Below are 24,733 nucleotides of genomic sequence, written 5' to 3'. Positions count from 1 at the left end.
TTAAATACTGCCTGTTTTTTCATGTAGCACACAAATATCAACTTTAAATTTCAGTGTACAAATAAGCTATCAAGTATTTGCGTGCTACATGAAAAAACAGTCAGTATTTAACTTATGTGCAAAACAGAATACTAATTTGGACCCCTTGCATTGTAGCATGGTTTTGTCCAGGAGACTGAAATAAGTAGTTTCTCAAGTTAAGATCCTTAATGAATCAGGCCCCATGTTCACTGTTCCCCATGTTCCTCCAATTGACTGGCTTTTGAAGTTAAGGAAGAATCATATCTATTAGTTGTTTAATAGATTTAATTTCTGCCTTTACCATGTCAGGTATAGTGCACCTACTTTCTCATCCTGGAAATACAAATTTCCCACTAATGTTAAAAGAGTCCCATATCGTATGTACATGTAAAAAGTTAGATTTATGCAATACAAGGACTGCCATAGCCTAAAAAGTGAAAAACAAATGATCACTTGGTCTGACAGGAAGTTGATTCTTGGTAATATGCTTTCATTGAGATTTGTATCGGAATAAATTATAGAACCATGGAAACAATGTTTTAGGCAGCATATCAATGCCACATTCTTATGTAAGTCAATATTTGGGAGATTTCATCCTCCATTAATCACATAATTACATAATTATTGTACTTAGCCTAGAGAGCTGATCTGTCTAGTAAAAGCTTCTAAAAATATGATTTATTATTAAAATATCAGAGGTAAAACAATACTGTCTCAACTATCAGACTCAGTTCAGATTAAATAAAGGATACCACAGGCACAATACAAAAAGTGCCGCAAAGTAAAGTCAAGTTTGCTCATTTCGCATCAAAATAAATACATGTTTGTTTAAAGGAAGGGGTGAAGTCTTCCACAACCTAACATCAGCATCTATATTCATAGCCGCAATGACATCAGCGTTAACATCCACATCGGAATACTTTAACACTAGCAATATCAATACAAATGAAATGGGTGCCTAGGAGTGCCATCCAGTGTCATATTACACCATCCCAATAATATATGCTGGGTTTGTGCTTAGTTGGTAAGTAGAAGATCAAAGATTTTTCAAAATTTATCTGAAAGGCAGATATATTTCCATAAACTTAAATTAATATAATATAATACATATAGTATATGTAGCTATGAATGCTGGATGTTTTATAAATATAATATTACAAAATCACCCAATGTTATAATTTTTAATATTTAATTCCCACTTGTGATTTCAAAAAATCAGTAAGCAAGTGTCAAGTGTCTGATTAAACCAGAGTAGGGAGAGTGGGCACCCTTGACACATTCCCTTACCCATAATTTTAGGGTGGTGCATTTACCATGTATAATTAGTGAGATAAAGGAAGCAGTATTTTCAGTATATACTGGATATACTGTATGGACCAAAACACATCTGACATTAGTTCTGGTACCAAGAAGTTGTTATGTGCGTATTGTCGCTAACCAATAACGATTGTCGAACCTCGATTTGTGTTTCCAAAGCACAAAGATTTATTCGCAAATAGTAGAATAAATATGCTCAAGCGAAGTAATAGTAAATACAGCCGTTACTTATCGCAGGCGCTCTGGATCCAGTGCAGTCATTCAATCCTGAAGTCTGGGGACAAGAAGTCTGCCCTCTGGTTTATAAGCTGCTGCTTATATACACAATCAAATACAGTAATACAATGAAGATGGTATAGCTTGCATCTATTGGTCCGGGTCTCAGGAATGTCAAAGGGGTTGTCAATCATTGGCTGGTTCATCCTAAGGAATCCAAAGGAGGGGGTCATCTCTGCAGGGGGTATGCTCTGCTCTTCCCGCCAGGATTCCTTAGTCTTAAGTAGTTCATAATTCCCTATCATTCATAACTTGCGTATGCACTCTGCGATTCCCTCGCAGAGTGAACCAAATAGTAGGATATGTAACAAGGTTCATTATGATACCACTCATGATGTTATTCCCTCAACCCGTTCCGTGTATTTCACTAATATGCATGTAACTCTGATATAACATATAAATACTACTATATTTCGACATAACTGACTATGTGTTGCAACTACCATTAATGTGTACTATTTTATAAGTATGCGTGTTTGTGCGAATGTATGGTAAAAGACCAATTACTGTTGCTGCCACGTATAGTGGATGCGTACGCCCTTTCACGCCGTAGCGTGCCCTTCTACGTAGATGCGTACCATACGCATCTTTTCAGACAGCGACAACCAAGTTTGCTAGACTTTAATTGAAATGACTTTATCCAATTTGCTGACTTCGACAAAGTGTTGTCAAGAATCTCTATAAAAAGCCCTAAAGGCATCAATGCTGAGAATATTTTTAGATAGGATTTGTAGTTCTGAACCGATGAATTCCAATTGGGGTGTAGTCAGTAATGAGGGTAAAATATTTGTAATCTGGTAGCTAGTAGTTTGGAGAGAATTTTTCAATTTACATTTCAAAATTCGATCCGTATCGAAAAATCTTCTAAATAGAGTGTTTTCTGTACAATTCAAGCTCTCCATAAATGTCTATAAGCTTAAATTGTTCTAGACTATATCCATTTAGGCTCAGTATTTATCATGAGCTTGTACAACCAGTAGAAGAGGTCTTCACCTATAGCAGCCACCTTTCCCGTAGAGCTGGTTATGCTCACAGGTACTCAGATGCCCCCAGGACTTACACTCAAAGTAGTACAAGCTTATGATCGTACTGCCGCCCGAGATAGCGGGAGAATGGTACAAGCGGAGTAAGGGACAAGCCAAAGGTCTAGGGTCTGAAGCAGGATACGTGGTCAGGTACAGGCAAATAATCAGGGCTGGCAGCAATCAAAGGAGGTCTGGGTCATAAAGCAAAGGTTAGGGCAACGAGCAAACAATCAAGGTCCAGGTTCGAAGGCTGAAGGTCAAACACGGTAGTCAATCCAAAAGTAGCAAACAGCACAGGAGCAGGCAAGCAGACAGGATACTGAGCGCTATAACCGGCAGGGTAGCCAAGCCCTACCTGCCTTAAATACAGAGACTAGCAAATGGCTGTAGAGGAGGCCAGCAGGAGTAATCAGCCTCAGGAGCTGCTTAAATAGATATAAATAGTTAACAGGTTTGCGCATGCGTCTAGCTGTCCCTAGAGCCGGGACGCTGTGCTGGCTACTACAGCTTCCTAACCATTGCCTAGGCAACGGCCGGAGCGAAATCAGGAAGTGACGTCCCGGTCGTAATGGAGACGGCCAGAACAAAGGTGAGTAGATAGTCGTGGCGGTTGAGCACCGCCGCGGCTTGTAACAGTATCATGTTTGTCAACAATTTAGAGTGTGAAAGGTAGAGGGGAGTATAGATTAGACACTGCTTATTTTTTGTGGGTATTTCTCAATTTTGATTCAAGATATTTTTACCATCCTTTTTGGTTTGGGTAGTCTTATGCAACATTCTTGTTTTTTAGTTAATAATTAGAGTTTTGTCTAGTAAGCTGGAACTTTATTGCCAAACCTGTATAATTTGTGCTTGTAAAGTTTAGTTTATGTTTTACGTGGGCTTTACAATATATTAATAGGATCATTTTCCAAATCTCCTGACTTGGCGGGACATTCTTTGAATTTATAATATCACTTATATAGTACCCAGAGACGGAACTAGCGAGCTTTGGGCCCTGGTGCAGGTAAGCAGGAAGGAGGGAACTGGGGCCTACAGCTCAATAGTTCCCCATGCAGCGGGCCCCATTATCTTCATGGGCCCCGGTGCACCACACCTGCTGCACCTGCTGCACCAATGGTAGTTCTGCCACGGATAGTACCTCAGAAGGTTTAAATTATATCTAATATAAATATACAGTCTCAACACTCACCATATACAATAACATGGCCATGGTAAAAGCTTCATGGCTCCATATGCAGACTCATTGCATCAAAAATGCCTCATAATGCTAGCACAAAGCCTCATAGTGCAACCATATAGCCTTATACGCTACCATTTAGCCTCTTATATGCAACTGTCACAAAAGCTCCTGTGATTGGTTTGATGGTACATGGAAGCAGAGAGCTAAAAGGAATACTGTTAATGAAACTACACACACTGTCCTCAGGTAAACATCATTTAAGTCAGTGACAGACTGAGAATTTAAAGTGGCCAATGAAAATATTCTGGAAGTGTTCTCCTGTTGCAGGTGAGGCCAAATTTTCAGATGGTGGGGTCAAATCAACAGGAGGCAGGGAAAAATATGTGCCACCACTAGGCTTTGCTACACAGCTGGTGTTGGTACTGCAATACCACAGCAGTGCATATGGTCACAGTGCAAGGAGTGTAGTTATCACTTTAAACAGTGTAAGGCTGCCCGCCAACCTTTTCCAGCACACTGGCTATGCTGGAAGTGGTTGCAATGCTGAAACCACTGCATGCAGGTCTCCCTTTATGAGCATAGCAGTGTAAAGCAGGATATGCCTCCTGATTGTCCCTGCAATAAGGAAAAAGTCCTGACTTCACTGCTATAGACAGTCCGAAAAATGGAATAGCTCAGTTGCTTGTTTGAGTCCATATTTTGGAAAAATACATTCACCTCCTAGAAAGATGAGCAATGCCTGAATACTTTAGACCTTCCTTCCCCCAACCAGCCCCAACATTAAATCAATATCATCCACCCTTAACAATTAAGATTCTTACCTCCCCAACCATCCCCAACACTGAATTAATAGCATTCCCATTTAATAAAAAGTCCTCCTATCTCCAACTAGACCTAACCCACCACATTTAATTTAAAGACTCACATTGATTTTTAATATACTTGCTGATGTACCTGGCATTGCCGGTTTTAAATCTTCAAGCTATTAAGCTATCAATGAATTGGATGTAACTGTCAATGTTTTAAAAATAAGAAGCAGCTTAGCAGCTCTACCAACACACCTATGAGGTGACTGTACAATGTGGTTTTTGTTTTTATATTAAATCTCATCCAAATCCATCCAGTGGAAGGCCCAGAACAGGCTCCCCGGGTCAATGTTCTGCCCAACGTACACAAACAGGAGGTCTGACTGGGACCTCAAACCTCTAGTATAGGCATGGCCAACCTGTGACTCTCTAGCTGTTGTGAAACTACAAATTCCAGCATGCCCTGCCAGCTATCAGCTGGCTATGTACAGGAAAAGCATACTGGGACTTGTATTTTCACAACATCTGGAGAGCCACCGGTTACCAGGCCTGCCCTAGTATGTCTTCTGGGAGTCAATGTTACTATTCTGTTAAGTTTTTGTCCAAATCCATCCAGTGGAAGGCTCAGAACAGGCCACCCTGGTCGAAGTTCTGGTCAGCACACACCAACGAAAGATCCGACCCTAACCCCCCTAATACCAGGTTAGCATCCAACTGGACCACCTCACGTTGGTTTAATTTCAATCAGTGCAAAGGAGCCTGAATGCATAACCGGACAGTCAAGCAAACAAACAAACAAACAGACCAATGAATTTTATATATAAAATTAATAAACCCAACAAAACCCACATTACATCAACACATCCTCACATTATGTCAATACAGCCCCATATTACACAAATGTTCCCTCTCCCCCGCCCACACCTGCTTGACAGACTCACTTACAGTCACTTACTTCCAGCAAATATGGTTTCTTCCTCCTCCAGGGACAGACAATTCTACAGCTTACAGATGACTACAAGAGACATTGAATCTGATACATCTCACACAAATTTCTATTGTACTTATGAGCTATGAGTACCAAGACACACTTCAGAGACTTGAGCTGCATTATATTTCTCTCAGACATTGTTTAACTGCAGTTACATCATCTTCAAGCCAACAGTTGTAGCTAGAGAGGCAGAATAGGGAGAGTAGGGGTGAGCAAGCGCATACTGACTACATGTAGGGGGGAATTCAATTCACCATGATGAGCAGCAGGCAAAGTGCGTGGAATTGAATTCCAGCTAAGAAATTGCAACATAATTAGTCATATGCATTTAAAGATGCTCCTTTTAGGAGGCATATCTCTTGCAGGTACTGGTGGGCAGGTGCAGCGATACACAATGATGATGATGACTATCTGCAGCACAATTTAGCATTTGCAACAATATTAGCTCAAGTCGCAGCCATTTATTCATTTTACTTAGCAAAGAAGAAGATTTCTATTTGATTTTAAATAAATAAATAATTTGGATCTGTTTCTATTTAATTGTATTTATATTGAAAATGCATTTTCACAATTATTAATAATGTCAGGATGAGAGCATACATTTGATATGATGACATAGAATATTAAATGTCAGGGCCCAAATAAAACATGACATTGATATATTAATGAAACTGATTTTTAACTCTGATAAATGTTTGACCAAATGTTTTTAAAAAGGAAACAATTAGCCAAGCAGGAGGTAATTAGTTCAAGGAGACCTGCTTAAGATATGCAGATCACAGACATCCATTGTTTTGATCATGTATTCCACTTCCTAATTGACTTCCTTTCAATAGGCAGTGTAAACACAATAAACCACTAAATGTAAATGACAGAGCCATATGCCTAGGTGAGATCCTTGTAGACAAAGATAACATTTGAAGACTGCCTATAAAGATATATAGAAATATGAGCTTCAAAGGAAAATATATTCATAGTTCACACTCCGTACTGAGGAGTAGAAATCACACCAGCGTTGTGAATGTCAGGTACTTGCGGTATCCGGGAACAGTTATAATCACATATTTTTGGAAAAGGTATGTCACTTTGTCATAATTCCATCATGTTTGGTATCAAAAGATGTACCAATTCATAAGGGATTTATTTAATAATTAATAATTAATTATTAATAATGAAATTAGGTCTGTGTGACGCTCCACAGAAAAGTTAGGTCACATAGCAGAATTGGGTAGTAAATCAGGGAACATGCAAATGGTGATTGATAAAATTATCACAGACACAACCCCTGGGGGTGGGGACAGGTGTGAAAGTATCTTTAAAAAACTGAGACCAGTTACAACAAGTTGTCAGACTTTGGGAAAACAATTCACATTGAGAAACTGTCCATCTTCCAAGCCAATTTCCCTTGGCCAGAATATACCACTTTGATGTAAGTTGTACTCGGAATCTAATTCTTTTTATTTTAAACTGTTTTGCTTGTGCATGTCAATCTATTAATTGTTTATTCATTATTTTTCTTTATATTTGAATGCCCTGTACTTTTGTATATTCAATCTATAATTTATTATGTTTCGTATTTGATACTCTAACAATCCATTAGCATGTTAAGAAGAATATAGCTCGACCAAGTTAACCCTTTCAATGCCAGTGTGTGATTTGTTGATACATTTGATTAACATGCTTAGTGTGTGCTTACATTTACCTTTGTGTAACAGTCTGGAGGTGTGAAGAATTAACCCTTTGTTTGCTGGTATGAGTCTTGCTAGTCTGTGAGCAGCTAGAAGCATTGTGTGCTAGTGTGGGACAGTATATTGGGGGTCCTATTGCCCGTATTCAATAGGTGGTGGCAAACCTGAAGTATGTAGTGGTGTGAGCGCTGTTTGGGGCGATTCAGTAGGTCTATAGCTTGTGTGATAGGTAAAGAGAGACTGTGGGCTGGAATCGTGTGACCTCATACAGCAAACACCCCAAATTCACGGAAGCTGGGAACGTGTTTGTGACAAATAACTGTTGAGACAATATTCTCTCATGTGTATATGAAACTCCATTATATTATTGGAATGTGCAAATAAAGTAAGGTGACTTAAGTTTTACTGTTAAACCACATCTTCTCTCTATCCTTAGGAGTAAATATACAGATTTTTACGCCTAATGTACACCTGACACAAATGCTACTGTTTTTGAGCACATTTTGAGAAGCATCCACTTATTTAGTGTGTATCTTTTCCTATGTGTATTTAGTGCGTAAACTCTAAATGAGCCGCACACTGTATATTTATTACAATTAACAACAACTCAATATTTATAAATATGAGCAGGGTAAGAATAGCTTATGCCTTAATGTTTTCATTAAAAATAAAGTGAAAGTACAAGTCTGCCTTTATAAGCCTGTATAGATCTTGTAAATGTCTTCCAAAAAAGTGTCTAACTGGCATTAAAATGTAAAATAAGTATCTATGGCTTTGTTATTAGAGTTTTTATTTTTAGGTTATGTTATGTCCATGAAAGAATGAAGGAAAACAAAAACCCTAATTGTACACTCTCTACCTCCCTATGTAGCCTCCCACCCTGCTGGATTGACCCTTATTTACTATTACCAGACACAAATGAATAAAGAATATTAGAAATGCCTTTATTTCAAGTGTCAAATATATTTATTTTGTAATAATAAATATGTAGGATGATTTGAGGCACTTTAAATGACACCTCAGTGTAAGTAATATCACCTCTGACATAATGTAGAAAACTAAGTCCTTTTATGCAGTGAAACAGTCATTCTCCACTGTGCAAAATATGGCACCTGTTCACAGGTGTCCCATCTCTACCTTTTCTAGCTCATTTAAAAAAATGTCTCTAATGAGTTAAACTGCTATCTATTCTTGGTTATAAGTTTCCATTAATGCTGTTGTTGAGATACCTTTGGTGAATGCATATTTTCAAAAGTGATCAGTTTACTGTAAAGTGGCTGCTTATATATTTATGCCCTGGCTGATACAAAACACAAAACTGGCCTAAGAACTATCTCTGTAATGGAGAGTGATCTTAACTTGTAATGCTGTATATACTGTATTATAGCTTATTATCTTCGCTCCTGCCAGAGTCACCACCTGCCCTCAAATCCCCCTCACTGTTAATAACACCACAATTTCCTCGGTCTCCCAAGCACTCTTCTTACTCAACATGCTACCAAAACTCTTATTCATTCTCTCAACTCCCATATTGACTATTGCAACCTCCTGCTATCTGGCATTCCTGACATCCATATATCCACACTTCAATCCATCCTAAACGCTGCTGCAAGACTGATCTTCCTTTCTCACCACTCCACATCTGCTTCACCACTTTGCAAATCCCTACACTTGCTTCCGATGTCCTCCAAAATTAAATACAAATTGCTCAAACTTACCTACAAAGCCCTCAACACCACCACCCATTCATACATCTCAAATCTCGCCCTCTTAGATCTACCTCTCACTCCAGCGTACAAGACTTCTCCCGTGCTGCTTCCCCCTTATGGAATTTCCTACCTCATCCAATTAGACTTTCCCACAACCTTCAAATCTTTAAATACTCTTTGAAAAACCATCTCTTTTTTAGAGGTGACCTTATCCCTAATAACACTATTCACACTAATGTACTCTCACAGCTGTCCCAATCTCCACTCTAAGCTCCACTTGCTCCTCTTGTTTCAGCTATGCCCTCTTCCACATAGAATGTAATCTCTCTAAAGAGCAGGGTCCTCCATACCCTTTGTTTTCATATATGCATTTATTTTGTCTACCTTGTATGTCCCTGTTTTATTTATGTACTGTTTTCCCTACTGTACGGCGCTGCAGAACACTGTAATAATAATAATATATTGAAAATTATGTACACAATATTTTAATGGATGTTTGTGTTGTGGATCCTCTCTATACATTTATTGCCTGTACTTTTTACTTTTTGCTGGATAACCTTTTGGATTTAGAGTGACACCGCATCTTCAAGGTGTTTGGTGATTCACACATTTCTTTTTTTTTCCTAATCAGAATGTGAACATAACAACATCTAATTTTTGAAAAATCACCATTTAGACTAGAAGTAGGAGATCATTATGAACAAGTGTCTACCATGCTGTATCAAGTGATCAGTGCTGTAAAAAGTAGCACAACTAAAAAATGCAATCTCATAATCTTCAGCAGAGGGAAAAAAAAACTAAACCACCCTGTCAGCAATTAACCTCAGTGTCTAGATCAGCCCTGATATAGGACGAAAAGTTTAAATTACAAAGCAGGGTATTTGCAGGACAATTGCAAGTGATATCACATTAGCCATTGCAGAGCTAGGCATATTATTGCCACTGAGCTAGATACATTTTGTCAGATTTATTAGAAGTGTTAAAAGCTCACAAAATCTTTATCCCAACCCGGAGGTGACAAATTTTCCAACAGGGATGGAAATTCTGTGGGCAGCAATTCTTTTCTCAGTCTGTTTGCTATTAGTATGATAGTTTATTTAAAAATAGACATAGTTGCTTAATAAAAGAAACAACTGCAATTGAAAAGCTACTAAAATAATTTTCTTTACTATTCAACATCATCACATTTCAAAAACTACCAATATGTATGCATTCCTTTCATCAACAGCTTCAAAAGCCTGTTTACCTCATGTATCTATTCAATGCTGTTGGTGAACCTATGAATAAATGGGTTCATGAATTTTAAAATAATGATTTTCACAAGAAACATGTTACAGCAGCATTCCATTTGGAAGGAAAATTGGATTAAAATGGCACTGAAACCACTAGACTTTGAAATGTTTTCTCCATTGAAGAATATATAAATGTTTGTTAATTTTGTAGTTTAGGTTTAGACTGCTATGATGAACCCAAAGGATTAATGACACTTGTTGCATATAAGCACATTTCATGTAGAGGTGCGTTTGACATCACAGCCTTCCACAATTTACCTCTCAGTCTGAGTCTTTACACTTCCCTTCATTCTCACATCATAATACCCCCCCTCATTGTTCCATGCAGCCCTGTCTTTGCTTAGATAATCCTACAAGATAATAGGCCACTGCCTCCCTAAAGATGAACACACTCAACATTCCAGTGACCTCATTCACCGCAAGATGTTGTATCCTCCACTTTTCAAAACTGAAAACATCATCATCAGCTATTTATATAGCGCCACTAATTCCGCAGCGTTGTACAGAGAACTTATTCATATCAGTCCCTTCCCCATTGGAGCCTACAATCTAAATTCCTTAACATACACAAACAGACAGAGAGAGGCTAAGGTCAATTTAATAGCAGCCAATTAACCTGCTAGTATGTTTTTTGGAGTGTGGGAGGAAACCGCAGAAATCGAAGGAAAACCACGTGAACACGGGGAGAACATAAAAAACTCCACACAGATAAGGCCATGGTTGGATGCTCAGACCTTAGACTGGGTACACACTACAGAAAATTTCTCCCAATGTGATATCGTTAATGATTGAAAGTCCTGATCAGTATGCCAATTTACACTATACAAGTTTTACAGGATCTACCTTTAGATCTGTGCTCTTCATCTGCCATAACCATCTGCTAAAATATCGTGACTCTGTAAAGTCTACAGAGATATGCCTACACTGATGGTCGTGAATGCACACGCACTTCAGAATTTGCCCGACATTGTTCCATCATTTATAGAGATTTATAGTCCATTTAGAAAATCAAATCAAACGATACGATGTGCTTTGGAATGATAAAACATGATCGGTGGAACTAACACACTAATGCGATATCGGACCTATCGGTCATTCATTGTGTGATTGGCACGATAATCGGGTGAAAAGCTTGTAGTGTGTACCCAGCCGTAGTCAAACTTACCTTAAAAAGAATAGTGCATTGGTATCACTTATAATTAAGCTGTAAAACAATAAATAAAATGCAAATTGTAGTAAAAGGTAAAATAATGACAGACTATGTAAGATATTTCCATAAAAGCTTAGAGGGACTCATGCTATCGTTGTCCAGCTCTACTCAAAGGAGGGAATTGTTTTTTAGAATAATGAGGGCCGCACACTATTACCATTACTACGCCAACAGTGCGCATTATTACCATTACTATGGTAATCTCAACACTGATTTTTTGGCGCAGCTCTTAGAGCTGCGAGCAAAAATCCACGTTAAAATTAGCGTACTAATGGTAATTGGGCGCTGCCAGAACAATGCAGGGAATTGAATTTCCCCCAAAGACTATAAAAGTCTGCAAAATGCAAATTAACAAGTGCAATACAGGAATAGAGTAGCATGTATGAGCTTTTGTTTAAATAAAATATATGCACGGCTATAAAATATATTGTTATATTTCACACTATTTAACTTGGATCAGACATGTCATAAAATGGACACAAAAGTTTAAGAATTCCACAATTGAATGTATTTATTAACAAGAACAGTTAAGACAAGATACACTTAAAGATAAAGGGCACATTATAACCTACCTGTGTATGTCTGGCTTTTGCCTGGACAAAACACTATATAGCTATTGGGTAGTAACTGGTTGCACAGTTACTGACATAGTCAGTAGTCATAAAGGCCTATGGTAGAATAACTATATACTGCCCTTAATTGCCTGGATATATTGTTTCACCTCAAAGCTGCTCTAATTGCTTGGACTGAATCAACCAAAGTAAAGTATCCGATGATCATGTGTTACATTGGAAATATCATTCCTTGATGGTGTAAACATAAGTTTAAGCTTCTTCCCATAATTTGCATATAATTATTTCTTTATGTGATGATTTAATTAATTTACTTTACTGGTGTGTTTTTAGGTCTGAGACATTTAGTTTATTTATGCAGAACTATTGTGGTAGAATAACTTTACATATTAATGAAGTTATGTGTCGTCTTATTTTATAATGTACATATTTTCTCCGTACTAATACTGCCTTTACTTACTCTCAGCACAGTTCAGCCCAGCTAAGACTTATGAAGAGTGGTGGGCATATAAAGAAGCTGTCCAAGGGAGCTTTGTGCCAGGTATGTGTGATAATTCTATAATATTCATGTTTTGTTAAAATAAATAAGCTATTAAACTTAATATGTCAGCAGATATAGCATATTGTGATACAAATTAATTATCAATGTTTTTGTACGATGCATTAAAAGTGGAGGGCTTTTAAGCTCTTTTATCCTACCATACCTTTAATAGATGCTCTGTCAATGAACCAAAGATAAGTCAATAAAGTCACAAGAGACCTTTTCCTGGCAATAATACATAACTTAGGCTTGAAACTTAAGTTGCCCAGTAAAGTATTAGGTAAAAAACAACTGATGCCCATTGATACATTTTTTCTTGCTGAAAAATATTATAAGACTCATAGAGGTTACCATTAATTTAATTTTGTCATTGTAGAAATTGAATTTGAATTGAATTAGAATTCATTGTAGAAACAAATGAATAAGCATAGTAATTTACTATTAAAGTCATGTTGAGACAGTGCTTTCCAATAGGAGGCTGTCCCGAAGATGAATCTGTTTGATCGAAAACCCGCCAGAAACTCGCAGCTTGATAAATTTACCCCCTGGAATCTTTACAGAGCATGCAAACTAGGGTTGTGCATTTGCAAATGTCGGTGAGAACAGGATGCAGCTGGAGAGGGATCCAAAGATCCCTCTCCTGCAATGCGCTCCCCATGGGATTGAAGATGGTGTTTGCCATCAGGTTAAGCCCAGAAAAGCTAAGCTTTTCAGAGCTTGATAAATTTGCCCACACCACAGTTCCCATTGAGTGTTACTTGGAGTGCGGTACTTTGCCTAATGCAGGTGATAACTCCAAAAACTTAGTTTCTGCATGGTTAAGGGTTTGATACATAGGCCCCATATTAGTAGTTGCTTGCCTGCTATTTCACTTCAGCCAAGACATCAAGGAATTGCATGATGAGCATTTGCTCTCCTTCCCTATAATTTAACCTACAGTGCCTAGAGCTTCACTGGCTCTTCAACCACCATAAATATCCTCCCCTTATATTCTAACTAGAGATGCTCACTGACCCCCGTGTTTTGGTTTTGATTTTGGTTATGGATCTGGATTACCGTCATGTTTTGGTTTTGGTTTTGTTTGGTTTTGTTTTGCTATTTTGATTAAAAATCAATGTTTTTGGGCCTAAAATAACCAAATTTAGTGCTCTACCTGTTTCTTGGATAAGTAATGTAATTGTAAAGCTAATAAATTATCCAAAAAACTGTTTAATTCCTGTTAGGCCTTCATTAATTCGACACACAAACCAGATTGTCTTCCTCTCCATCTATGAATATTGGCAATGCAGCCATCGTCTTTGGATACCATTATACTTAAATATGTAAAGAAATGGACAAAGGCAGTTTGGTTTCTGTCTCTCTAGGCCCCCCCTCCAGTTGTAGAAAATACAAAAAAATTCAGACGTTATAAACTGTACAATATTAATTGAAATGGAGAAAGCCAGTTTGGTTTCTGTCTCTCTAGGCCCCCCTCCACTTGTATAAAATACCAAAAAATTCAAACCAGCCCCCCAGATGTCAAACTCTTCTGGTCTGCCACCTGCTTCATATCTGCTTGTGTTTGGAAAGTGCAAATTGGTGCCAGAACCTCACGTGCCAGAACTGCTGCCACTGGTGCCACCCTGCTGCCACTGGCGCAGGACTTACACAATCAACCGCATCCTCATCAGCGCCCTCGTCGGCTACCCAAATCTCCCTGTCACTCACCGGACTGTGAGTGCTACTTCTAAGGTAGCTAGGAACCGTGTCCGTCCATTATAATGAGGTACTGCGCATGTGCAGTCCCTTTTAACCTTCAGTTCTGTTCCTTTAACTTAATTGGCTGATCAGGCAACACTCCCTATATTAAGCACCTGTGGTCAATACCACGTTGCCTGATCTTGGAGTCTCATTCCTCATGAGTCTCTGAAGGTGTTCCAGTGCCTGCTCGTGTGTTCAGCTGATGCTGATTTCTGTTTGCCGTTTGTGGTTTCCAGACCACTTCTATTCCTCGTGTTCCTAGTGTCTTCAGCAGCTGATTCCTATCCGCTGCCTCCGTATATCTACAGTTACAGATTACTGCAAACTCTCCTGTGTTTCATCGTGACTCGAGCAGCTGATTCCTATCCGCTGCCTCCGTGTATCTACAGTTACAGATTACTGCAAACTCTCCTGTGTTTCATCGTGACTCCAGCAGCTGATTCCTATCCGCTGTCTCCGTATATCTACAGTTACAGATTACTTCAAACTCTCCTGTGTTACATCGCTACTGTTCCAGCTGATTCCTGTTAGCTACTTCAGCGTGTCTACAGAGTCCTGCTCGTCTCAGCGCTCCAGTCTGCATTCTACCTGCCGTCAGCTGACCCGCTGCCTACTGCTTCTACAGTGTGTCCATTTGTGTCAACTTGCCTGTTAGCATCGAGTCTACGCTCCTCGGCTTCCAGCTCTGCTACATCGCTTCAACTCTCCCGTGGTCTCCTGCTGTTCAATTCGATATACTACTGCTTCCTGAGTATTTGCCGTCCTTGCTGGCCTACCTACAGTGCGCTGCACCTACCTGCCGCTTCCATTCTGCAAGGACTTCTCATCTCGTCTGTTCCCTGCCGCTCAGGTATCCCTGCAGCTATCTCTAACAGCCTGCTCATCTGAACCACGGTATGCATACTTCTCATTGACTGTGCTGGTGTATTGCATATCCATCTGGACTGAGTTGTTCTCCTCCGGAGTTTCCATCCTCTGAGACTATTGCTATTATTGACTGTGTTTCCTTTTGCTGGACTATTCTAGTGACTTTGTTTATCTGTGCAGTGCTGTTCATTCATTATTATTATTGTGTGCAGTTCAACGTGGGATCAAGTTCAGTGTACCCGTGTAGACTCTGCATTGCATTTATCTCCTCGTGTCCTTCCTCACATATATATTCAGTGGTACAACTTGCTAGAGGCAAACCACTGATTCCTGTTTCCCTGTGTCACCAGTTGCATATATCCTCTCACATAAGCAGTGGTACAACTTGCTACACGCAAACCACTGACTTCCCCGTTACCTTCACCTGGATTCCATTCCTTCACTACAGACAGCGGTACAACTTGCTATACGCAGACCTCTGACTTCCACCTCCTTATTACTCCAGGACATTCTTCTCACTATAGCAGTGGTACAACTTGCCGTGCGCAGACCACTGACTACCCTCACGTGTCCTTGTCCATCCAGATCCTCGTGTTCAGTTACCTATTGTTTACAAGTGCTGCTAGTCATAGACTTTCTGAGCATTCTCTAACCATCTGCTGTTTCCAGTTCCATTATCACCCTGCCATCAGAGTATCATATACCAACTCAACTGCTCTGATAAGACCATCAGCGAGTGATACTGGGTAAAGACTCCTAGTGCCTGTGACAGTAAGATCAGGCCATGACAGACCCAGATTCGGAACCCACAGCTGCAGCATCTGGTCACCCGTGTGGAACAACAGGATGTTTGTCAACAACTATTACTACAATGTTACCAGACGTTAGTCTCCCAAAGAACGTCTGGGCAGAATATTACAGCTTCTGTTGATGCTCCTGTGCTTTCCTCCGTTTCCCCAGTGCCATCCCAGGTGTCTACGGCTTCCACGCTTCACCTGCCAACTCCGTCAAAGTATGATGGAGATCCCAAAACATGTAGAGGTTTCCTCAACCATTGCTCAGTACATTTCGAACTCCAACCTCAAAACTTTTCAACTCATCGTTCCAGAGTGGCCTATCTCATCTCATTATTCTCCGGACAAGCTCTCGCATGGGCTTCCCCTCTGTGGGAAAGAAATGATCCGTTGTTACAGGATAGTGCCAAATTTATTTCCATGTTTCGTAATGTATTCGATGAACCAGGTCGTGTTATTTCCGCTGCCTCCAGCATTCTTCGTTTACGACAGGGTTCTCGTACTGTAGGACAGTACGTCATTCAATTTAGGATCTTAGCCTCTGAGCTTCAGTGGAACACTGAAGCGTTAATTGTCGCCTTCTGGCAGGGGCTCTCGGACAAAATTAAAGAAGATTTGATTTCTCTTTTTCATCGTGTGGATCTCAGATTTCGTGAGAGGGACTCTGAGAGAACTACTTCAGCTAAAACATCTCTTCATCCCACTTCTCAAATCGTCCTGCTTCACCTCCGGTAATACCGATGGAGATTGGACGTTCCAAACTAACCTCTGCAGAGAGGAATCGAAGAATTAAGAATAGACTTTGTATCTATTGTGCTGATGCCACACATATGCTCCAGTCATGCCCCAAAAAATCGGGAAATGCCAGGCCCTAACTAGTTCTGGAGAGGTGAAGTTAGGGTCCCTGGAGTCCTCTCCATCTTCTACGAAATCAAAAATCTGTGCATTTGACGTTACCATTTCATTTGCTACTAAGTCTTTTGAGTCCCAAGCTCTGATTGATTCAGGAGCTGTGGGAAATTTCATTTCTGAATCCCTTGTAAATCAATGGTCCCTACCAGTGATTACCCTGAAGACTCCTATTACGGTGACTGCTATCGATGGATCACGTATTATCAACGGTCTCATCACCCAAAGTACGTCTTCAGTGACCCTTCAGATTGGTGTCCTACACCGAGAAGAAATTTCGTTTTTAATCCTTCCTGTTACTACAAGTCCGATTGTTTTAGGCCTTCCATGGCTTCAATGTCATTCTCCCCAGATTGACTGGCGCACTCCTCAAGTTACGTCTTGGGGACCTGAATGTCACCAACATTGTCTTTCTCGTGTTGTTCCTCGTAGAATACAGCAAACCTCCATTTCACCTTCCTCACCGGGACTTCCTCCTCAGTATGCTTCATTTGCCGACGTCTTTGATAAAGCTCAGTCTGAACGTCTTCCCCCTCATCGTTCATGGGATTGTCCGATTGACCTGTTACCTGGCAAGACTCCAACTAGGGGTCGTGTTTATCCACTTTCATTACCTGAGACTCAGGCTACTGCTGAATACATCCAAGAGAATCTCCAGCGAGGATTTATTCGACCTTCTACTTCTCCCGCTGGAGCTGGGTTCTTTTTCGTGAAGAAGAAAGATGGATCATTACGCCCCTGCATAGATTTTCGTGGACTTAATGCTATCACTATCAAAAATCGGTATCCCATTCCTCTGATTACTGAGTTGTTCGATCGGATCAAGGGAGCCCGGATTTTTACTAAGTTGGATCTTCGTGGTGCCTACAACTTGATTAGAATCAGGTCCGGTGACGAATGGAAAACAGCTTTTAACATCAGAGATGGGCATTATGAATACTTAGTAATGCCCTTCGGGTTATGTAATGCCCCTGCTGTTTTCAAGGGCTTCATTAATGAGATCTTTCGGGACTTGTTATATGTATGTGTCGTAGTATATCTGGACGACATACTCATCTTTTCCCAAGACCTGCCTTCACATCACCAACAAGTGGCCGAAGTTCTTTCCAGACTCCGGAAAAATTCATTATTCTGTAATTTAGAAAAATGTTCATTTGAGTTGCCCCAGATTCCATTTTTGGGTTATATTGTTTCCGGAGTTGGTCTACAAATGGATCCAGAAAAGGTGAATGCTGTGTTACTTTGGCCTCAGCCAACTACTCTTCGTGCCATTCAGCGTTTTTTAGGCTTCGCTAACTACTATAGACGCTTCATTCAAGACTTCTCTTCAATTGCATCTCCCATTGTGGCTCTAACTCGCAAAGGGGCCAATACTAAGCAATGGTCATCTGAGGCTCTCCAAGCCTTTCAATTTCTTAAAGAGTCCTTCTCCTCTGCTCCCATCCTTCGACAGCCTGATGTGACGCTTCCCTTCTTCCTAGAAGTAGACGCCTCTAATGTTGGTTTAGGAGCCATTCTCTCCCAGGAATCGGAGCAACAAAAATTCCATCCTTGTGCCTTTTACTCCCGGGGTCTTCTGCCTGCGGAGAAGAATTACACCATCGGGGACAAGGAGTTGCTGGCTATTAAAGTAGCATTGGAGGAGTGGAGATATTTGTTAGAGGGAGCTCGTCATCCGGTGACAATTTTTACGGATCATAAAAATTTGTCATACCTACAGTCTGCTCAATGTTTAAATCCTCGTCAGGCAAGATGGTCGCTTTTCTTTTCCCGTTTTGATCTAATCATAACCTTCAAACCAGCTGCAAAGAATAAAAAAGCAGACGCTCTATCTCAAGCCTTTGTGGCGTCCTCAGACGTTGAAGAGAGTCCTAACCACTTTATATTAGACCCCAAATGTGTTTCTCTGGCTGCTTCTTCCACTAAAGTGCTACCATTTGGGAAGACCCTCGTGCCTCCTGCTCTTAGAAAAAAAATCCTTTCATGGTTTCACTCTTCTCGTTTCTCTGGACACGCTGGTGAACGCAAGACCTTTGAAATCCTCTCTCGAAGTTATTGGTGGCCTTCTATGAGGAGAGATGTCAAAGAGTTTATCGCGGCATGCGATTTATGCTCCCAGTTCAAGACCCCCCGCAGAACTCCAGCGGGGTTGCTTCAGCCACTACCCATTCCATCTAAGCCTTGGACCCATATTAGTATGGACTTTGTTACTGAGCTTCCTCCTAGTAAGAATTGCAACACCATTTGGGTAGTGGTGGATAGATTTTCAAAGATGGCGCATTTCCTTCCCTTGGCTGGTTTACCTTCTTCTTCTACCCTGGCTGAACATTTCATTAGAGAAATTTTCCGTATCCATGGATGTCCGTCCGAGATCGTGTCAGATAGAGGAGTACAATTCGTTTCCAGATTCTGGCGGGCCCTTTGCAAGACCTTGGGCATACGATTAGCACTCTCATCTTCCTACCATCCCCAATCGAACGGACAAACTGAAAGAGTCAACCAAGATCTTGAGACTTTCTTAAGGATGTTCTCGTCAGCCAATCAAGACAACTGGGTAGAATTACTTCCTTGGGCTGAATTCGCTCATAACAACATGTACCATGAGTCATCATCTAAAACTCCATTCTTTGTGGTTTACGGTCACCATCCGTCTTTCCCGGAATTTCCTGCCCTCCCGCCCACCCAAGTTCCTGCTGTTGAGACTTTGTGTCAAACCTTCAAAAATATTTGGGCTCAGGTAAAAACCTGTTTAAAGAAGACATCTGCCAGATATAAGTCTTTTGCGGACAAAAAGAGACAGGCTATTCCACCATTGAAAGTCGGAGACCGGGTGTGGCTATCTACTAAGAATATTCGTTTGAAGGTTCCATCCATGAAATTTGCTCCCCGTTTTATTGGTCCATATAGGATCATTCAAGTTATAAATCCAGTTTGCTTCAAACTTTTACTTCCCAAGAGTCTTCGTATTTCCAACGCCTTCCATGTTTCCTTGCTCAAACCTCTCATCATCAACCATTTCTCGGTCCCTCCTTCAGCACCTCGGCCACTTCAAGTTCATCAGGAGGAAGACTTAGAGATTACTCAGGTTTTGGATGCTAAAATTTCGCAAGGAGTTCTTCGTTTCCTCGTGCATTGGAAAGGCTTTGGTCCTGAGGAGCGTTCATGGATCAAAGCTGAAGATCTCAACGCTCCAGCCCTCTTGAAAAAGTTCTATACCAAATTTCCGGACAAACCCGGTTCCAGGTGTTCTGTGCCCACCTTTAAAAGGGGGGGCACTGTCACTCACCGGACTGTGAGTGCTACTTCTAAGGTCCGTGTCCGTCCATTATAATGAGGTACTGCACATGTGCAGTCCCTTTTAACCTTCAGTTCTGTTCCTTTAACTTAATTGGCTGATCAGGCAACACTCCCTATATTAAGCACCTGTGGTCAATACCACGTTGCCTGATCTTGGAGTCTCATTCCTCATGAGTCTCTGAAGGTATTCCAGTGCCTGCTCGTGTGTTCAGCTGATGCTGATTCCTGTTTGCCGTTTGTGGTTTCCAGACCACTTCTATTCCTCGTGTTCCTAGTGTCTTCAGCAGCTGATTCCTATCCACTGCCTCCGTATATCTACAGTTACAGATTACTGCAAACTCTCCTGTGTTTCATTGTGACTCCAGCAGCTGATTCCTATCCGCTGCCTCCGTGTATCTACAGTTACAGATTACTGCAAACTCTCCTGTGTTTCATCGTGACTCCAGCAGCTGATTCCTATCCGCTGTCTCCGTATATCTACAGTTACAGATTACTTCAAACTCTCCTGTGTTACATCGCTACTGTTCCAGCTGAATCCTGTTAGCTACTTCAGCGTGTCTACAGAGTCCTGCTCGTCTCAGCGCTCCAGTCTGCATTCTACCTGCCGTCAGCTGACCCGCTGCCTACTGCTTCTACAGTGTGTCCATTTGTGTCAACTTGCCTGTTAGCATCGAGTATACGCTCCTCGGCTTCCAGCTCTGCTACATCGCTTCAACTCTCCCGTGGTCTCCTGCTGTTCAATTCGATATACATGCAGTTCAACATGGGATCAAGTTCAGTGTACCCGTGTAGACTCTGCATTGCATTTATCTCCTCGTGTCCTTCCTCACATATATATTCAGTGGTACAACTTGCTAGAGGCAAACCACTGATTCCTGTTTCCCTGTGTCACCAGTTGCATATATCCTCTCACATAAGCAGTGGTACAACTTGCTACACGCAAACCACTGACTTCCCCGTTACCTTCACCTGGATTCCATTCCTTCACTACAGACAGCGGTACAACTTGCTATACGCAGACCGCTGACTTCCACCTCCTTATTACTCCTGGACATTCTTCTCACTATAGCAGTGGTACAACTTGCCGTGCGCAGACCACTGACTACCCTCACGTGTCCTTGTCCATCCAGATCCTCGTGTTCAGTTACCTATTGTTTACCAGTGCTGCTAGTCATAGACTTTCTGAGCATTCTCTAACCATCTGCTGTTTCCAGTTCCATTATCACCCTGCCATCAGAGAATCATATACCAACTCAACTGCTCTGATAAGACCATCAGCGGGTGATACTGAGTAAAGACTCCTAGTGCCCGTGACACTCCCCCTCATCCTCTTCTAATTCTAAAGTGTCATCCTCACTTGGTGTATCACCAGCTACACTCGGGCTGTTCAGGCACACATCAGCAGAACTGCTGAAAGGGTCCCTCTTTAGGGGTACACTAATAGAATGCTCACGATTAGACATCCCACTGTTGGATGGACTCTCCACAGGGATTGGTGTTATTTCTGATTCAGAGCAAACATTATTCTCTAGGGCCCTTTCATCAGTTCTGCTGATGTGTACCTGAACAGCCCGAGTGTAGCCGGTGATACACAAATTGAGGATGCCACTTTGGAAATAGAAGAGGATGAGGGGTAGATTTGTGTAGGCGACGAGGGCGCTAATGATGATGTTGATGATTATGATGCAGACAGATACCAAATTGCCTTTCTCAATTTCTATTTCTATTCTAGATTATATAACAGCTGAATAGTTTTCTATTTTACTCCTAGTGGAGAGGGGATCTGATGCAGACAGATACCAAACTGCCTTTGTCCATTTCTTTGTATATTCGAATTTTTAGTTCTACAGTCTATGCAGGCTGCTTTTTTATATTCAGCTACAAGTGGAGGGTGGGGGGGGGGGCATAGATAGCCACCAAACTACCTTGGTCCATTTAATTTTACTTTCTAGTTCCACAGTCTGTGCAGGCTGCTTTTTTTATATTTAACTACAAGTGGAGGGCGGGGGAAGGGGGGCATAGAAAGCCACCAAACTACCGTGGTCCATTTAATTTTACTTTCTAGTTCCACAGTCTGTGCAGGGTGCTTTTTTTTATATTCAACTACAAGTGGAGGGTGTAATATACACCCAAAGACTATGGCTACATTGCCAATAATCAAAGATGGAGGAGGTAGACAACCAGGTTTGACTGTATAATTTGCAGACAAGTGTTCGAATTAAGGACGGCCTAGCAGGGATTAAACAGTTTTTTTCATAATTTATTAGCTTTAGAATTACCTCACTTATCTAAGAAACTGGTGGAGCACTAGATTAGGTTATTTTAGACCAAAAAAATTGTATTTTTTTCAAAAATAGCAACACAAAACCAAACAAAACCAAAACCAAAACACGTAAGGGCTGTTTTGCAAAATCAAAACCAAAACCAAAACACAAAGGTAATCCAGATCCAAAAACAAAAACAAAATCAAAACACGGGGGTCAGTGACCATCTCTAATCAAAACTAAGTACAATTATCTAGTCAACAGAATATTTGCATATTTGTATGCAGTGACATTATGGAAATTTAGAAGTGGTGGTATGGAAAATAAACGTGAATGGAATTTGATAGTTTTACAATGAAGTAGGAGAAGTGGCATTAGGGCATACAAATGTATACCTGTTGGGCAGCACATTGGCTTAGTGGTTGGCATTTCTGCCTCACAGCATTGGGGTCATGAGTTTGATTCCCAACCATGGCCTTATCTGTGTGGAGTTTGTATGTTCTCCCCATGTTTGTGTGAGTTTCCTCCGGGTGCTCCAGATTTCCTCCCACACTCCAAAAACATACTAGTAGGTTAATTGGCTGCTATTAAATTGCCCTTAATCTCTCTCGGTGTGTATGTATGTTAGGGGATTCAGATTGTAAGCTCCAATGGGGCAGGGACTGATGTAAATGAGTTCTCTGTACAACACTGTGGAATAAGTGGCACTATATAAATAAATAGATGACGATGATGCTCACTCCAATGTTTGTATGTATAACTTTTATTCTCTAGCAATTTGGCACTTATTTTCTTAAATTGTATGCAATCTTTTCAACACTTTTTTTTTAACTTCAGTTTAAAGCGTTGACATGTATTTTCTTTTTGCAAATTTGAATCCATCAACTTTATGTGTACATTAACATTTTTCAGTTTCGTCAAGATCAGTGTTACCTTTTTGGGACCAAACCTTGCCAACCCATGGCTTGTTCATGACAGCACAGTATGTTCTTACATCTGTGAATCTCAATCAGTGACTGTGCACATACACAGATGGTGTGACAGACTATACGCTTCCCCCTCCCTTTCATGTTTTGTCCATACAATATCCATAGTACTAATATGAATGGGGTTCCAATGAGCTTGAAGTTACCAAACCAGCATCTACTCAGAGCAATGAGGATATCTCAAACACTACCTATACTATGTGTAATCATTTTCAGCTTACCATCTAACATTTAAATGATCAATACACCTTTATAAATGTGCTAATGTAATGGCCTGAACTACCCGGCACCTATATATTACACTCTACGAGAATGTATGTTACGTGTGTCTACCTCTATCATTTTTGCTCAGATTACCATAGCAGACATAATTGTACAAACTGTACATTTATGCAAGCAAATGATTGGTATCTCATTAAAGTAAACTGTTTTATGTGCACAAGAATTAAACCTTGTCTTCTCAGGTTATATGCGGAATGATAGTTTACTAAAACAAAATGGACATTGTAGACAGTTTAAAAACACTAAGTAAGCAGTGTAGTTATAGGTATGTGTGTAATAGATAGACACATTTCCCATCTTCATCTTTGTGCATTCGGAAAGGAAAAGACAAACTCCTATATGCTTTTCTTTAATATTTAATGAAACATCTCAGTTCAGCCCCTCCCCCCTCTTTGCCAGTACAGTGACAAGAAGTCATTAGCAATGCGCATTTAAACTAGTGAGTGGGTGCCTCTGGAAAGAAACAAACACAATTAGAGATAGAATTTGTGCACAGACAAAGGCATGTACACAAAAATGTACATATTTATGTAAATGTAAACTTTTAGACCATAGGTAGTGATTGATAAAAAGAAAAAAAGGGTCAGTTCGGGAACACCAATGTAAGACATTTCACCAGGGAGACAATTGTCTGGTCTAACATTTTCCACTGACTCATTTTGAAGCTCAGTTTTTCCCGTGTTCTGCTACACAAGCGATTTGCATCCGTGTTATAATTTAATAATCACCGTCAAATGCGCAAAGTCGCAATATATAGCTTAATGGGTTGAGCGATTAGTTGCTAATTTTGGAGAATTTAGGTGAATTTGAGCAGGAACTGCTCATTGAAATAGTGCACAGAAAGCTTTTAATTTATATAAAAAGGTGTAAAATTGCATAAAGTCTCATTGCACTTTCTCAAGTGATTAATCTCGTGAGATGAGCTGAAATTACCCTTATAGTGCTAGTCATACAATTCCCTTC

The 24,733-nt window shown here is 40.4% G+C and overlaps 1 protein-coding gene across 2 annotated transcripts in view; it reads left to right on the top strand.

Annotated features, from left to right (window-relative positions):
• Positions 1-24,733, top strand: part of LOC142107669 (carbonic anhydrase-related protein 10-like) — a 241,190-nt gene that overhangs the window by 100,466 nt on the left and 115,991 nt on the right. Inside the window, exon 2 of one of the 2 annotated variants that reach the window (XM_075191237.1) lies at positions 12,557-12,631. The exons of the other annotated variant lie outside the window; for it this stretch is intronic. Coding sequence (XP_075047338.1) covers positions 12,557-12,631 — 75 coding nt within the window. The remainder of the gene's footprint in view (positions 1-12,556; positions 12,632-24,733) is intronic. 2 annotated transcript variants of the gene reach the window in all.

Source organism: Mixophyes fleayi, chromosome 11 (genome assembly GCF_038048845.1).
Source record: "Mixophyes fleayi isolate aMixFle1 chromosome 11, aMixFle1.hap1, whole genome shotgun sequence".
In the NCBI taxonomy this organism is placed as follows: domain Eukaryota; kingdom Metazoa; phylum Chordata; class Amphibia; order Anura; family Limnodynastidae; genus Mixophyes; species Mixophyes fleayi.
Note: the sequence above shows the minus strand (reverse complement) of the source record. Positions and strands in the feature narration are given on the sequence as shown.